Here is a 17,571-nt window from a genome sequence, read left to right on the forward strand (position 1 = left end):
GTAAGCAACTTCCATTCCTGGCCCAGAAAAACCTCCCATGTTAAAATTCCTCATGCTCTTGTGTTATTTTTTCTAGTTATTTTACAGAGGAACACAGAAGTCTCATGTTGAAGATAGGAGAGACAAAAAGTGGAAAGAGCCTGGGTCACCAGATCACTGCTTGGAGGAGATCACATTTTGACTCTTATATGAGCAAGAAATAAACATCTATTTTGTGTGTGAGCCAACGTACACATCTGAGTTTATGCACTGCAGCAGCTTAAGATGCGTTACACTTTCACTTCCCTTATCTACTAGACTCACTGTAAAAACTTGGCAGGAACTGATCAATCATTAATGTAAATGGGAAGAGCCATCAGAGCCCAGGCCTGTGTTCATGGCATCCTCAGTCACTTAACCAGATGTCTGCATTTGAAAGGAGATTCAAAACATTTCCCTCACTTCGAGCTTGTGATTGGTCTCCACTGGAATGAATAAGGAAAGTAAGAAACTGTAGAGTGGGAGGTGAAGAGCCTGCACTCTGAAACTGCGACTACTCAGACCCACAGACGGCACCACCACTTATTAGCTGTGACCTTCACCAAGTTGCTTCACTTCCGTGTTACTCATTTTCCTCCATTGTTCCTTGAGACTTTCTGCACGAACCCAGGAATTCCTCCTCAAGGAACTTCACCTGCAGGGGAACTTGTCCATATACTCAACAAAGTTAACTGCAAAGATAGTCACTGAGGTTCTGTTTGTGGTAACAAAAGACTGGACATAACCTATTAATAAGGGGCTGGTTTAATACAACACGGTGTTCCCACAACAAGGAACAAGATGTCAAAAAAGACAGTTCTGTATGTTCTGGTATGGAAAGAACACCAAGACGGATTGCTAAGTAAAAAACCAAGATGCATATGGGACACATCCTATACTTAATATAGTATGCTCTATTTTGTGGACAAAAGAGAGGCACATACCGTTATGAACTTGTACATACATAAAAACAGCTCTGAGGCGATGCACAAGAAACCATGGCTGCCTCTGGGTGGAGGGCTGGGGTCAGAGGCAGAAGCAGACATACTTTTTCCCACATGCCATTTTGTGCTGTGAACTTCTGTTATCATATGCATCTAATTCTTTTTCTAAACACAGTTTTAAACCTGCTATTAAAAACAGGTACATTTCAAGAACAAATACTAATATGACAGCATTCAGTAAGTATGGTTGATTCTTTTTAAATGAAAGAAAACAATTTCTGGAGTGTAGACACCGTCTCTAGGATGACCAGCAAATGTTGTCTTTTGGAGTCCCACTGTGCACACAGGCACAGTATGCTGGTGCCAGAAGCTGGCTTCCACAGTCTCAGCATCACTGCATGCCAGCTGGGTAAACCTGGGCAAGTCACGTCACCTCTCCGTGCCTATTAAAGGGAGGCTAGCAGGAGCACCTGCTTGGGGATGGAGAACTAAATGACATGCAGCCTCCTCAAGAGCACCTCCTCCACCTACATTCCCCCAGGAGAAAACAGCCTCATTTTCATCATAGAACACTGTAGAACTTATGTTCCATCTATCAGAGTTATTTTTGGCCAGTCTATTTCAGAAACAAGTCTAGTTATGTCTCTAAACTCAATGCAACATTCTAAACAAAATAATGTACAGAACATCTTGACTGAAATTCCAAATATAATAGGCTCAAGAATGGCAAGATCAAGTGGAGACATCTGAGGTGTCAGCCAAGGGAGGTGCAGTAAGTTACTGTACAAGTGTTTGTGAACAACATGGTTTGGCAGTCCGCAAGTGAGGGGAGGGTAGTTAATAACTTCCTGCGTTTCATCCTGCTTTCTATAACTCAGGCGTCCTCAAACTTTTTAAACAGGGGGCCAGTTCACTGTCCCTCAGACAGTTGGAGGGCCGGACTATAGTTTAAAAAAAAAAACACTATGAACAAATTCCTATGCACACTGCACGTATCTTATTTTGAAGTAAAAAAACAAAACGGGAACAAATACAATCACACCACCTCATGTGGCCTGTGGGCCACAGTTTGAGGACCCCTGCAAAACCGTTGGAGGTTTTGCATTGCTGTGCAATGGGTTGTAGTAATTTTTCCCATGCAAAGTGACGAGACACGGGGCGTTGTGTTTTTACACAGAATGTCTGAGTTTTCGGGAATGGATTACTGATGTTTAGTGGGAGATGCTTCTGTGTAAAATACTCAGGAGAGTGGTTGACACAGCAGAGGCTCAGTATGTGTTAGCAGTGATAGTAGTTACTGATTTTACAGCCTGATAGACTGGGTACAAACCCAAGGCTGCAGAGAGGTGAGAGAGGGAACTTGGCTCTCTTTGCTTGGTTGTCTAGAATGTTCCCAGCTGCCCAGGAGATGGTGATGGGCCTATAACAAGACTGTGGGAAATGGTGTGAAATAATTTGATTGTGGGATAATGTTTATAATTTAGAATGCCAATTAAAGGTCCTCAACTTTTCTTAATCATTGAGGCAGACAGCCTTAGCCATGGGTCTCCATATCAGCGGTCTTGTCTTCCACCAATGGCCTACCCACCCTGACCTCAATCAGGGCGGTGTCCTTATGGCCAGCAAACTCCTTTCCACCCACACGGTCCAAACTCAAGTAAGTGCTCCTGGGCACAAATGCAGATGAGGCTTGTGTTATAAGCCACATTGTGCTATTAGTACCATCCAGTTAGTGTCATGCTTCTGAGACTCTTGTGTATCTACCAACACTGTCCAGATTCCATTTGTTGACCTAGAAGGAGGAAAATGCTTCTTCCATAGATTCTGGTGAGATAGCAATGAGGAGAGTCTGAGAAAGAGGCACCAGGCAACGTGAAACATGCATCCAAAGCTTTTTCTCTCTGCTCTTCATCCCAGAGTTGTAGGCGGACAAAATAGACAAGAATGTACAGATGCCAGGTGTGCTGCCTCACGCTCTAATCCCACCAATCTGGGAGGCTGAGGCGGGTGGATTGCCTGAGCTCACAGGTTTGAGACCAGCCTGAGCAAGAGTGAGACCCCGCCTCTAAAAGTAGGTGCGTTTTGTGGCAGGCGCCTGTAGTCCCAGCTACTAAGGAAGCTGAGGCAAGAGAATCGCTTAAGCCCTTGAGTTTGAGGTTGCTGTTGAGCTGTGATGCCACAGCACTCTACCGAGGGCAACTGAGTGAAATTGTCTCAAAAAGAAAAAGAATGTGCAGAAGAACACATCCTCAGATACACCCAAATGGGATGATCCCAGTTTATACTATACTATAATCTCAGCAACATGAAGCTAGCATCCTTTTATGCCATTGGATAAGCTGTACTACATAATTTTTAGTGCCTTTTCACTAAATAGACCTATCAAAATTTATACAAGCAGCCCACTATTATGGGATATGTTCTTTTTTTTTGAGACAGAATCTCACTATGTTGCCCTCGGTAGAGTGCTGTGACGTCACAGCTCACAGCAACCTCAAACTCTTGGGCTTAAGTGATTCTCTTGTCTCAGCCTCCCAAGTAGCTGGGACTACAGGCACCTGCGACAACACCTGGCTATTTTTTGTTGTTGTTGTCATTGTAGTTTAGCAGGCCCGGACTGAGTTTGAACCCCCCAGTGCCCTAACCACTGAGCATGGGCACTGAGCCTTTTTTTTAAAAGACGAAGTCTCAATCTGTGGCCCTGGCTAGAGTGCAGTGGTATGATCATAGCTCAATGCAGCCATGAACTTCTGAGTTCAAATAATCCTCCCCCTTCAGCCTCCCAAGTAGCTGGGATGGCAGACACCTGCCACTAGGATCAGCTGATTTTTTAATTTTTTCTAGAGATGGGGGTCTCACTATGTTATCCAGACTAGTCTTGAAATCTTGGCCTCAACTGATCCTCCCCTGCTTCAGCCTCCCAAAGTTCTGGGACTCCAGGTGTGAGCCACCATGCCTAGTCTGTTCTACTTTTAATATGAAAAATTCAAAACAACCTAAGTGTCCAACAACAGGGGATCGGTTAAAGCCATACAAATGGATGATGCCATTTTACACACACACACACACACACACCAAAATGAACAAGGTGGTTTGTTCATAGATGATTTCTTTCATTTTATTTATATTTATTGCCAATTTTTCCATAATAATTGTATGCTAGTTAAAATATCTTGATTATTACTTTTAATTTCCTTCCATCATATTAATAGCCAGGGACAACCCTCCAAAAGAGCTCATGTGTGGTGTGTGGGCAGGGAATAGTCATCAGACAAAATAGCAGCATCTGGGGTAAGCCCTGAGGCTGAAAGGCAGGCATTGAGCAGACCGTGTGGTGGCTGGCAGAGCAGCAGTCTCTTCCAACTCGAAGCCATGAAGATTTGTGGGAGTGTGAGGAGGGGTGATAGGAACTCAACTGTTCTGCCAGTTACATATTCTAGACACCAGCCAGCAGTTCATTTGCATCTAAAGGTTGATGAACACACACTCACTAAGGGTGAGCAAGCATATCATTTGATTTGTCTGCTCACATTTCTGGCAAGAAACAATGGTGGCAAGAATGGGGTCACTGACCTAGACTCACGTATCTGAGTGAATTATTGGAAAGCAACCAAGTTGAAGGTTTATGAGGGATGTGATTCCAACTTTATCAGTGCCTCACTCGTGGAAATGGGTGAGGGGTGGGAATACTCAAAGTCATACAGACACCACACGGAGGCACAAACCTTCTTTTCCTCGTCAACGCTACAGAGAGACCCAAGTTCATTTTCACTTGGCTGAGTCTTTGGTAAGAGACTTCAGGGATTTATAAAGCAAGTCCACTGTGCCAGAGGTCTGGCTTTCTCCATCCTTCCAGGACAGACTCCAGTAACTTCTCAAAGGCCTTCCCCAGTTAGAGCTCAGAACTCCAGGCAAAGCAGCCACACTCAGTGGCTAGTGTTTATACACTGAACTATGAGACAGGGCTCAGCCAGTCAAGAACTTGAGGAAGGAAGGGGCTCCAGGAAGCTACTCCAGACCAAAATGGCTACCTCCTCAGGTCATAGGGGGAAAGAGGACAAGTAACAGAAGCCAGTTCAGGGCAGGCTGTCATTCTTACCATTAGCAATGTCTTGATTTGTCTTCTCATTAGTAACCCACCATATCCCTACTAGAGGAGTTTCTCCACTGTTATCACATAAGGTGGAATACAACTCAAACAATTCCGACTTTCAATAGGGCTCCAAGATGGGTGGGCACACATTCTCACCCCTAAATCATTTTTTATTCTTAAACTAATTTTTTCTTCAAAGAGAATCTCAAAACTTCAATTCTAACAAATTGCGGCAAATATGTATACAATGTTTTAAACGAGGTCTTACATTTTCTATCCACTATGCAGCAGCAATATGTCACCTGACATTGGAGAAAGGAACCCGGAAGCTTTCTCGGCTTGTAGTTGTAATGACAACAGTCACCGAGACGCCCAAGTTCAACCTCACTCGCTTAGTTCTAGTCCTGAATTTAATTTACCCTAATTTACCTCCCTGCCAAACACAAACGCCCTTTAGGTGCAAAGGGAATCAAAGACCTAAATTGCTTCCCGTGTAGCTCTATTTAAAAAAACCAAAAACCTGTGCTCGGGAAATGCCTCCAATCACGTTCCTACGTGAAGAAACCAGGCTGTTTGTTAGGTTCCAATACTTCTCGGGCCCACGGGGTCCCTCCGCCCCCAGCGCAGGTCGCTGGGACAGGGCGGTCCGTCCCCGCACCCGGAACAAGCCCAAACTCACACTCGGCCCGTCACGACCCCCTCCTGCCGCCAGAGTCCACCACAAAGAGGCGCGAAAGCCCGGGAAGGCCCGGCCTCCGCCGGATGCCTGGCGGCTGTGTCCCACCCGGCTCTTTCATTTTTTAATTAAAGTTCCTGAACTTCAGGAAAGGGGAAGTGGAGACCGCAGACGGGAAAATAAGTGGTCTAGTGGGAAAGCGGGACATCAGATCGCTATTTTCTTGGACTTTCTCGCCGAATCGGGCGAGGTGGTAGAGGGGAGCCTGGACAGGGAAGCTCTTTCCCACGCTCTGCCTGGGTGTCCCCAAGAATTCCAGCAAACCCCACTTGCCACATCTCGGCTTTGGCGCACTTTTTCCTTTTTGGCCAGAGTCAGGCTCATCTTCCCCGACTCCCCAGACCGTGAGGCTCGGGGACACTCCCACGGGCCGCGCCCTGCATCCTGGGCGAGGTCGCTCGAATACAGGAAGGTAAGGCCACCGCACCTGACGCCGCGCGCGCGGGGGCCGGACAGTCCTGGAGACCCCAAGCCACGGCGCCTGACGGCTGAGCCACACCAGGTCGCTACTGTGCACCCTCTGCACCTGCCTCGCGCTGTCCTCTCCCCGCCCCGCGCCCGCTGGGCGACCACCCGCGCGCAGAGAACCGCGCTCACCTGTCCCGCGCGGCAGGCGCTCCACTCCCAGCAGCAGGACCCACATCAGTGCGACTGTGACCCAGCGCTTCAGGCCGGCCATGGCCTCGGTGGGGGAAGCGACTGCAGCCGGTAGCTCCGAGCGGCGGCCCCGGGCGCCCAAGCCTGGCGCCGGCTGCGCTGCGCTCCGCCCCGGGTCACTTACCTGTGCGCGGGCGGGCGGGCCTGGGCTCCGCCCTACGCAGCCGGGACAGGGGAGGACCAGGCCAGTCCCTCTTCTCGCTCCTCCCGCTCTTCCTGCCTCAGCCACCCTCTCTGCAGCCCAGGGTGTGGGGCTCCCGGGACCAGGTTTCTGGGCTCCCTTCCTCAGCCCTCTGTGGCTTTAGGGAGGACTTGTCCACACGTACCCGGGCCGAGTTCTCCTTCCTAAGGCTGGGAAGAATAAGTCTCTTTGTCCGAAGACTTAGGCTGCTGCCCAGAAGACGAAGGGCGCCTGGTTTTTGATTGGAATCGTATTTATGGGTCGTTGAATCCTTTTCTTACCTAATTTGGGCCTGAGGCTCGCTGGACTTTAAAACTGGCGCTATGGCTAATCTTTTTTTTCTTGCAGTTTTTGGCCGGGGTCGTGTTTGAACCCGTCACCTTCAGTATATGGGGCCGGCGTCCTACTCCTTGAGCCACAGGGGCCGCCCGCTATGGCTAATCTTTGCAGGACCCTGAGCCTGTAGCCTACTCCGAGCTCACCACCTGCAGTATTTACAAGCTCACAGCGACCCTTACCAGTTACAGACAACACACTTGCCAAGTTACTTACAGTTGGGCAACCTGCCCAAGGTCCCCAGGCCAGTTAGTTGTTGAGCTGTGAATGGAGTAGTATGTTCCCTCTCACGGAGCTGTGAATGAAGTGGTGAGGCCCTGTGTTGAGTTTTCAATGGTGTAGCATGTGCTCCTTGGTGAGTGCGCAGGCCTATGCGCAGGGTGGGTGTGCAGCCTTTAAGTCAAATGCTAAGCTGTAGAATCAGCCATACTGGGCTCAGTTACCTCCTCCCAACTGCAGGCGTGTCACCAGTCTCCAGCTTCAGAGGTCTTGTGGGTTCGCCTTCCTCCTGGCAGGCCACACACTAAGTCCAGGATCACAGGGCCACAGGGAGAGGTGGTGGAATGAATGTTTAGGAGGTCTTAGCTGGCAGAACAGGATTCTGCCAAAACGTCTCCCCGGAGCTACCTGTGCCGATGGGCCAGGGTCACCCAGGACAACCTGGGCGGCTTGGGACAGGAGCCAAGGCATATGCCACAGGGCCAGTGCACAGTCCATCCTCTGCTTCTGTTTAGTCCTTGTGAGAACTGGGCCTCTCCAGGCCTCCCCGACTCTTACCGTGAACCGGGATGAGAAATCATCTCTTTGTCCCTTCTCTGTATCGGCAATGATAGAACAAGGCAAACTCTCCCCTCTGGGAGCCCAGACTCCATCAGGGGAGGCAGATCCCGGGAGCATGACCCACACCCTAAAGTTTACTTAACCTGCTTCCTTGGGATGGTTGACACAGTAACTTTCTGAAAATGGAAGGAGAGTCACTAATTCCTAGATGTGAAGGATTAGGGATGGTCTCAGAAAATGGCAGCAAAGAGAAAGTGAAAAAAGTACAAAGGCATCTCAGCATCCTTTGCATGACAACTCAGCTACACAGTTAAAAACATCATGAGTTACTACATTGATTTTCAGAGTGGACAGGGAACAGATCATAGCCAAGGTATGGACATGTGTTTTCTTTACAAGCACGGCTGAATGGTTATTTCTGAACTGGAAAGAAGTGAAGGTGACTATAATCTGTCATGGGAGAAAAATAGCAGATTGAAAGGTGAGTTTAAAAATAAAGACTGTCTCATCTAATTTTGACCTCTTCTGAAACCTTAAACAGGGTACTACAATACAGGGAATTTTAAAAAATACATAGGCCATAAAGGCAGGGAGAACAGAGCGAGGACAGCCATGCAAGCTAGAAGTGTGGGAGCCAGACAGTGGATGGACAAGCTAGTGAGTGCCTTGGAAGCCTGGAGCTGGCAGAACCCTAAGCCAATAATGGGAGAACTGGGAAACAGCATGATTTACACTATGAAATCCTAAATCAAAAGCAACCCTTTGGGAAATGGTAGCGCAGGGTATTCTGGACTAGAGGGGTGCCTCAGCTCAGATGCGCACTTTAGTTTCTTTTGTTTGAGATTGTGTGTATTGTGTGTTTGAGGGACCTCCTGGGGAAGGCCACTGGACAGGAGGTCAGCGGAACCTGGCCTGTCAGCTTTGGTCTTTTGGCCTTGGGGAAGAGGCGCAGGTGAAAAGGAGTAGTCTGTAGACCTGTAAGACAGGAGCCTCAGGGAGCCTGGCCTGTCTGGGACTCAGAGACACATGTGTCAGCAATGTAACCCATTCCTAGAAACACCAGGACTCTGGTGGGGAGCCTCACACGCGCACTTCAGATTGGTATATATGTTTGTTTATAGTAACCTTTGCTTCTTGGGAATTGTGTGTATTTTGAGTTATTTTGTTTGTCCTGGTGATGTGTCTGTTTTTGTTTGTGTGTCAAATTGTGAGATCTCATTCTGCGGTCCTTCTTGCCTGTCCCTGATCCCCAAAGGATCAGAAGACCCCATTGGTACTTGCCCCATTAGGGGAAGAGGATTTGCCACCTCCTTACAATGTAGAAGGGCTATCCTCTCCCACAGTCTCCTGGAGGGGAAAAACTCCCTCAGCCTTCCCCTGCTGGAGCCTTCCCCTCCCCAGCTCTCACCCCTGGCATCTCACCTCCAGTCTCATCTTGTAGGACCTCAGAGTCTAAAGGAGAAGCCTGGATCCTCCCCTTCCCTTCAGGAGGCACCTCTTAGGGAGGGAGCAGGAAGAGGCATCCGCCCCTTTCTTGTCTATGTCCCTTTTCAACCTCTGACTTGTACAGTTGGAAAACCCAGAACCCACCCTAGTCAAAGGAGCCCCAGCTTCTTATTTTCTCGATTGAATCCATCTTCCGGACTCATGGACCCACTTGGAATGATTGCCAACAACTTCTTTTGACATTCCTCACCACTGAGGAGTGGAACTGGATTCAAAGCGAAGCTAGAAAAGTCTTCTTGGCCAGTTTTGGGGATACTGGGGAGAAGGGGCAAAGGGAGTTTAACAGAGCTCCTGCCCTTAGTAACTCTCAGAGCAAGGTGTACTCTGTATAGGGCAGGTTTTAGTCCTAATGAAATCACATATTGGAGACCGCCCCTTCTGCTCCCCCGTGTACCCTCAGCAGACATAACTAACCATACTCTTTTAAAGTATTTCCAGTTACTCTCCCAGATCCAGAGGGACATCCACTCGCAGATTTGAGATACTTACTGGCACCCCAGAGGGACTGAAAAGGACTCTGAATGTGCCTTACAGCCTAAAGATCGAGTGTATGTTAAGTCATTCCAGAAAGAAGGCCTCCCCCTGGAGTGGAAGAGTCCCTTCACTGTATCCTCACCACCCCCACAGCCGTGAGAGTCGATGGTTTGTCAGCACGGCTACACCACACCCAGGTGAAGACCAAAGAAGACAGCAGAGCCCACTGGATGACAGTCCCAGGACAAAACCCTCTCAAGCTAAGACTGTTAAAATCTTGACTTCTTTCCTGTACATGCTGGCCCAATACAGTTAATTGTGCCACCCAGGAGCCCTCTAAACCAGGGGGGCCACTCGCACAATTGAACGACGCACTGTAACACCTTTGCTTTCTATCATCTTTAAATGTAACTCAACTAGATTTAGCTTTCAATTGTTATGTCTACAATCTGACCCTCGTATTATGTACGGGTAGGCAAGCAAGACTCAGACAAAGAGTCAAGGGTTTGACTCAGACATAAGGCCAATGGGGAATGTTATGCCCTGACTCCATCTTGCTAAGGGCTTTCAACACTCTCCCTTTAAGACAGGAAGCTCAGCTGAAAGAGAGCTTATTATTATTTAGTAATAACTGCAAAACCCCAGCTTCCCCTGGTAAGGACTCCCCTTACCAGGTGTTGGCTCTTGTCAAATTCAGCTTGCATTCAGGACTCCCGCTCCTCTACCGAAAGCCCCTTATGAAAGGTTTCCACCCCTGCTTCCAGGGGTCGAGAGACTTTGAGGCATGAGCCTGCTCTTGGCCCGGTGGATCAATAAAGGACCCTTGCTTAATTTGGACTCAGTGTGCTGGCGTTTCTCTATTGCATTCACTTCGGGTGTAACAAAGATACAGGCACTAATCCCATTGTCAGGCTAACCAGCTCCCTGTTGGTAAACCCCACCAACTACTTGGCTTTTTAATCTATCCTTTGAGGTATGACCAATCAGAATTTCAAAACATCTGAGGAAAGCATTTTAATGTGATAGTCAAAGCCGAACAACTAACCACGCTGAAAAAGGCAACCTGAGAGAAAGTGATTGTACAAGGAGAAGAAAACAAACAAAAATCCGAAGCAAATACTTTCTAAATGAGCTAGCAGACAGCATTCTATCTATACAACAGGAACATGATGTTATAAAAAATAAATGAATATTCAGGGAACCACAAAATAATTCTTAGAAATAAAAAAATACATAAAAAATAAATAGATGAGTTGGAAGAACTTTCAAAAAGTAAAGGAGGGCGGCACCTGTGGCTCAAGGAGTAGGGTGCCGGTCCCATATGCCGGAGGTGGCGGGTTCAAACCCAGCCCCGGCCAAAAAAAAAATCACAAAAAAAAAAAAAAGTAAAGGAAAAAAGAGATAAAAAGTAGAAGACAAAAGTTAAGGAAATTGGAGGTCCAGTTCAGGACATCAACATCTGATAATGGGTTTCCTTGAGGGAGCAGATGAAACAGATGATGTAATTCAAGAAATTCCCCAGGCCTGAATGACGTGAGTCTCCAGATTTAAGACTCATGGAGTGTTCCATACAGTGGATAATACAGTGAAACCTCCATAGTTAGTCACTTCCCTACACTGACCACCTCAAGTTGACCTAATTTTCATAGACTGGACTTGCACCACATTTACATATCAGTACAGAAGGCCTAGTTCCTTATGTTGATCACCTCTGTATGTTGACCAGTTTGTTACAATCCCTTGGGTGTACGTGTTCACATCAAAATCAAAATTTTATGTGGTAAAATTTCAGAAACATGTAACAAAGAGAAGATTCTATTGTTTCCAGAGCAAGAAATGGATCTCACACAAAAGAACAAAAATCAAATGGTTTTGAATTTTTCAAGAGCAACGCTGGAAAACTATGAAGCAATACCTTCAAAATTATGAAGGAAAATAACTTCCAACTTAGAATTCTATTCCCAGAAAAAGTACCACTTAAGAGATAAAATAGAAAAAGGATAATTTTTAACAATTGAGATCTCAAAAAACCTCCAAAACTCCTATAGAACTTTTCTTTAAAAAAAATCCTGGAAGATACGTTCCATTAAAGCAAAAAACGCATGCAGCACAGGGAAGAGTAGAAACAGGTTTTGGGGGGGCTAAACCTAATCACCTTAAGAAAAAGAGAATAAAGGTACAGAAAGGAAATCGGGTGTGAAAAGTGATTACTGTATTTAGAGTGAGAAAAGAAATCACTAGCTACCAACTTGAAAAAAGTGGAAAAAATATCACAAATGTCACAAAATCCCGAAAAATAACATAATATTTTTACTGTTAACTGCCTGCTAGATGGCTAAATCTTTCAGGTTATTTTGCAAGATGCGTCTGATATGTTAAGACATCATCCAGTTGTTGAGATGCACAAAACATGGATTCACACACAGAAATACTTGCTATCCATAGAATCATTACAGTTCTGTGCCCTACAAATACAGAAATGCTTACAAATTCTATATGGATGATTCTTATTAAATATGAAGATCAAAATAGTATGGTGCATTCTTAATTATATACTGTGCCTTTCCAAATGTATATCTGACAGAATAAACCCTTCATTTTTTTTCAGTGCTGTTGATATTTATTAACATTAATACAAGACAAATGAAGACTGAAAGTTGCTAATAGGAACAGATTTTGGTGGTTTCCTTCCTAGAGAGGATATGCACTCAGTTCATGAGACCTAAGATAAAACGAAGACTGGATTGTCAACAACCAAACGACGACTGTATTTTATCTAATAGAAAAAATGCCAAAGGCAAAAATGAGATGTTTAAAAATATTCTTTACAGTAAGCTCATGTAAGCAAACAGAAAACTAAAACTAATCCTAAAACTTTAGGACACTGGATATAGACATCACATGACCATTTAAATTTCTGCATCAACAAAATGTGTTCTATCCTTCACTGTACTTATACTACAATGACATGCTTGTTAACTTCTACACTACACAGAGTCAGCACTTACAACCAACGATGCAATGTAACTAGATCTGAACAAGACTTCAAAGCAACTCTGCTCCACCCAAATTAAGAAAATTCAATCCAGGATTAACATCTTTTGATTTTAGAACCAGCTCTTTTTTTTTTCTCATGTCACATTTAAGCTCTCACTTGACATTTCCCTCCTGTAAATTATAATGTCTGTTCTTGCCGTTATTTTCTAACATGTTAAAATTAATTTATAGAAGTTGCAAAAACAATGTAATTGTACTTCCGATTCTAACCCTGCAATCAGATTCCTGCTTTAACGCAAAACATACTCCTCTGCAGCGTATCCCACCAGCACAGCGACTCCCTTTCTTTCTCTCTATTCCTTTGCTCTGAAGGTGCTTCTGGAAGGTTTAACACTTGCTCTTTGGCTTCCTAGACAGTCAGGACACCTAAGGCCATTCAGACTTACCACTCTTCTCCTTCTTTTCTGGCTAATAACACTTTCTTGCTTCTTTTCTATTGCTGAATCTCCAGACTTGGTGCTGTCATGGGGGACAGAGTGGATTTCAGCTTCGAGCTCCTGGTTGGTAAAGCTGCATTGCTGGGTGATCCTTATTTCTTACGCGATCTCTCTTAACCACTTCCTCTTTCTTTTCTGTTTGTCTGAGCTGCCTATTGATTCTGTATTCTTTCCTTTATCCCAAAATGCTCCTTTCTCTTTTTCCATTTCTTCTTCTTTTCTTTTAAAAATCTTCTCTTTCTCATAACGCTCCTTCTGCCTACGGCATGCTTCTTCTTCCCGCTTCAGCCTCTCTCTTTCTCGAAGTGTGCGCTCCTGCTCTCGTTCGTAACCCCTTCTCTCTCCCTGCAGTCTCTGCCACTCTCCTCTTCAATTCTCTTGGGCGTTTCATCGTTAAGTTCGCTATCAGAGCTCTTGGGCAATGTATAACTTTGCCCACTGGCTCTTCCATCATTCAGATTCTCTTTGTCCAATTTCTTGGTTTTTTCTCTTTTGTCCAACTCTTTTTCTGGCTTCTTGAGCAGCTTAATCTTTGCTTCATCCTTTATTTTTTTCCCTTTCTGGAACTCCCTCAATCCTCTTTAGCTTTTCTATATCTTTCCTTTTCCGTTTCTCTTCTTCTTCCCATTTTCTCCTCTCTTCTTTTCTTTGTCTTTTTCTTTCTATTTCTCACCTCCTTCTTTCTTCTCTCATTCTCTGCTTGTTTTTCAGGAAGCTCAAAAGTGGGGTTGTCGTTTTAGCTGTTAGTTCTCTATCTTTTGCTTCTGTTTCCTCTAGCAGTGTCTCTGGAGTAGATGTCATCTTCTCATTATCTGTGGCAAAACTTCCCAAACATTTTCTATATTCTGGATCTTTACCGTCAAGGAATACATAACCATCAAAGTGATCCCTGAACAAAATAATGTCTTCTTGGTTTCTAAAGTTGATGTATGCTCTGGCATATGAGATACAGACTAGTAGCCTTAGGAAAAAACTCAAAGTAATCACATTCAGGCACAGGTTGGAGATGTTCCTGAAGCTGCTCCTTGGTCAAAGTGGGAGGTAATCTTTGAATTACCACCTTGCTCAGAGCCTCCTTCTCCTCCTTGTTCCCATCCTGCTTATCTTCTCCTTTGGCGCTGTCTCCTGAGGTCCCACTGCCGCTGCATGAGGCCCCGGGGCATTAACAGGGTTACTGGCTCCTCCTTAGGCCTGTGCTCTTTCTCTCCCGTCATGGCCAGGGTTCCTCACAGCGGTTGCTCGGCCTACACTCCTTTACGCCGGTGACCTACGGCCGGCAGCACGCACCAAAGCTCTTCCTCCAATAAATGCCTAAACCCTCCATTTTTTGATAAGACATGATGAGAAATGAATACTGTGCTTAAAATGTTGTGGTTTTGATAATTGGAAGACTTTTCCCCAGACTAGTTTCTCTGGATCTGCACGTTTTGAACTTTGTCCCTCCTCTTCCTTCTGCTTCACTAAGCACGTACTTCTGGTGTTGGACACTGTGGACAGGTTCGTAATGTTATGCCACCTCTGGCCTTGCTCCTTGGTCACCTCACATCAAAGCACATCATGGTAAAATTTCAGAAACGTGTAACAAAGAGAAGATTCTATAGCTTCCAGAGCAAGAACTGGATCTCACACAAAAGAACAGAAATCAAATGGCCACAAAGTGACTTAACTATATATGAACATGCCTGGGAATTAAATAAATATATCCCACCAAGTTCTGGTTAAATGTCCTCCTGATTCAACATCCTCTTAGCCAGATCCCCAAATGCCCACAGCTACTCAGTGCTACATTATATAAGGGGGAGTGTGATGAAGAAGAGGTGGAGGGAGGAGACTTTCGCGGCGCATGACTTGGAAAATTTCACAAAGACCTATGGCCAAGGGAATATGTTTGAGCTTTCTTAGCTTCATGATACACCTGCCTCTGGATGTAGGAAGCACAGACAGAGCCCAAAGGCAAGGCAAGGAACTCCCAGGGTGATGTGTACGCACCTTAGCCCAGCATCCAGACTGAGTCAAGTAGTAAAACATGACCAACTGCACTGGGGGCCCTGAATTCTATTGCCACCCTTCCCTCCTGAATGAACAGATGGGTGGAATAAAATCAAATGGAGCCATCACTTTTAGTGATGAGACCCTCAAATAATAATGGTGCTTGGTGGAGAAGTGCACCCCCCACATCACAGCATACCCGTGCTGTCCAGTTGCCACTGAGCCACATATAGCTGAGCAACTGCAGAGAAAGAGCCTGCACAGCCTTGGACACCCACCTGGATTTCTACATGAGAAAGGAATAAACTTATATTTAAAGTCTTCAGTCCCTTGTAACTGAACTTCACTCTAAGGCAAACATAGGAGATTTTTCTGTTGCTATGGAAAATATAAGGGAGAACAGACTCAAGGGATTCCCTGCAAAAAAGGCCTGTGACCTAAATGGGGGAGATGGAATGGCTCAGGGACCGTGAGTGTGGGTTCTGCAGTTAGGTGTCCTGCATTCAAATACAGGCTCTGCCACTTACTAGCCTGTGCAATCCCTTTCACCTATATATCCTCAGTTTCCTCCACCATGAACCAGGGCTGTAAGACGGTGTTGTTCATGGGATGTTGTAAAGATTAACGAAATCGTACGTGTAACACATGTAGCGTAGTGCTTGGCACTGAGTAAATGCACAGTAAATTACCTGGGATTGCTTTTGCTATGGACGAAAGGGGACAGGGGTGGGTACCAGCTCAGTGGGGATGAAAGCCATGGAGGAGGAGAGGAGAGTTCTGGAAAGAGAAAACTGGAGGCAAAACTTTTGTAGACTTGTTCAAACCTGTAAGTGTCAGCTCCCAAAGCAGGAAGTTGCCTCTGTTTTACTCACCTTGATATTCCTGGAGCTGGGAGTAGGACTTGGGACATAGTCACTGCTCGAGAAATAGTTGGGGAATGAATGAACTCGTTAACTAAGGCCTAGTACGGCTGGCTCTGCTAACTGGCCCTCCTGAGCCTGAGGAGCATTTTGAAACTAGTCACTCTGAAAGTATAAACACATTGTTCATTTTTTAAAGGGGTAGGGCCCCTGGCTTGCTGAGTGAGGCCACTGTGGCCCATTTTGGATGTCTAGCAGTGACTTCAGGCTTGTGGGATTGGCCGGAGTCTGGTGAGCCAGAACCTTATCCATTTTGAACAAAAGCTGGAAGGAACATCTGTCTGAATCAGGCAGCTCTCTGCAACTTTGCTTTCTAGGTAATTAAGGAAGTTAATGACGTTGAGATTCTTTCAGTGTATAAATAGTTCTCAGTGTCACTGCAAATGTCAGCTACTGTTTAAGGGGGGAAACTGGCCAATCACAGCTGGGCAGAGGGCCCATAGGGAGCCGTAAAACAGAGGAGTCTGCCTCTGTCTCAGGATGAGCTATATGTTCCCTGGGAGTTACTGACTTTGCCCAGGACTAGCGTGGAGTACCCTGCTAACTAGGCCTGCTGAGTAATTTGCCTGTGGGTAACCACGTGGTATAATTTCAGTCTTAAGGTGAGTAAGACAAATAAGAAAAACCCTCCCGGAGCAGCTAGTCATGCTGCCAGGGATCCGGGGCTGAGTGAACTCGGTTCTGTGACTCAGGAACTCAGGAGCAGGCAACTTAGCACTTTCTGAGGTCACCCCAAAGTGACCCGAAGCCCAGGACCCACGCTCTGTCATCTCCCTGAATTGCACCACAGAAGAGATCAAGGTGCAATGCCGGGGCTAAAGGGAAGAAAGCAGAGCTGGAGACGGAGTTGCTGCTGCTCCTTTCCTAAGCTTGTGCTACTGGCTCTCTGTAAGTCACTCGCCCACGGAGGAGAGAGAAAGCCATGCCCTGCCCATCCCTGGAGACAGCACCACCCTCGGATATGATCCATACCCACATCCGGCCCCTGCCTGCCAGCCTTACTTCTTTCTCTTCCGTTTTTCCTTGGATTCGGGGAGGAAGATAGTGTTTGTAGTGTTTTCAGGAATTTTCTTCCCCTAGAGAGGGAATTGAGTTCTATAACCATTGAGTTGGAGGCTTCAGTGCTTATCTAGTTGTTACCTTCCAGTGGACACCAGCCTGGAAAGGATTTGTGACACAGTCGCATAGCTGGTGACCTTCAGAGCAGGAGCTAGGTGCCCATTCGGTAGTCCTGAGCTCTCCTTCCTAAAAGATCCCATCCCAGCCCTGCTGGCACATGGGGCTGGCTGGCATCCTCAAGCCCTTGCTGCCACAGCCTCTGACGCTCAGTGTTGGCAACTTGGCCTCCACCTTCATACTCAGTGGAAACTTTTCTCCCAGAATGGCCAAAGAGTCTCTGCCTGGCCACACCGGGTGTGGGGGCTGGTGACAGGAGTATGGCTT

At 46.2% G+C, this 17,571-nt stretch overlaps 1 protein-coding gene and 1 pseudogene across 2 annotated transcripts in view; both read right to left on the reverse strand.

Moving 5' to 3' along the window:
* The window catches only part of CDCP1 (CUB domain containing protein 1), a 58,461-nt gene extending 51,911 nt beyond the window's left edge, over nt 1-6,550 (reverse strand). For both annotated transcript variants that reach the window (XM_053599412.1, XM_053599411.1), the window contains exon 1: nt 6,389-6,550. In XM_053599412.1, the coding sequence (XP_053455387.1) occupies nt 6,389-6,470 (82 nt within the window). In that variant the 5' untranslated portion in view covers nt 6,471-6,550. The remainder of the gene's footprint in view (nt 1-6,388) is intronic.
* Nucleotides 6,551-9,340: 2,790 nt separating this feature from the next.
* Nucleotides 9,341-14,433, reverse strand: LOC128591386 (regulator of nonsense transcripts 3B-like; annotated as a pseudogene).
* Nucleotides 14,434-17,571: the final 3,138 nt, after the last annotated feature.

Source organism: Nycticebus coucang, chromosome 8 (genome assembly GCF_027406575.1).
Source record: "Nycticebus coucang isolate mNycCou1 chromosome 8, mNycCou1.pri, whole genome shotgun sequence".
In the NCBI taxonomy this organism is placed as follows: domain Eukaryota; kingdom Metazoa; phylum Chordata; class Mammalia; order Primates; family Lorisidae; genus Nycticebus; species Nycticebus coucang.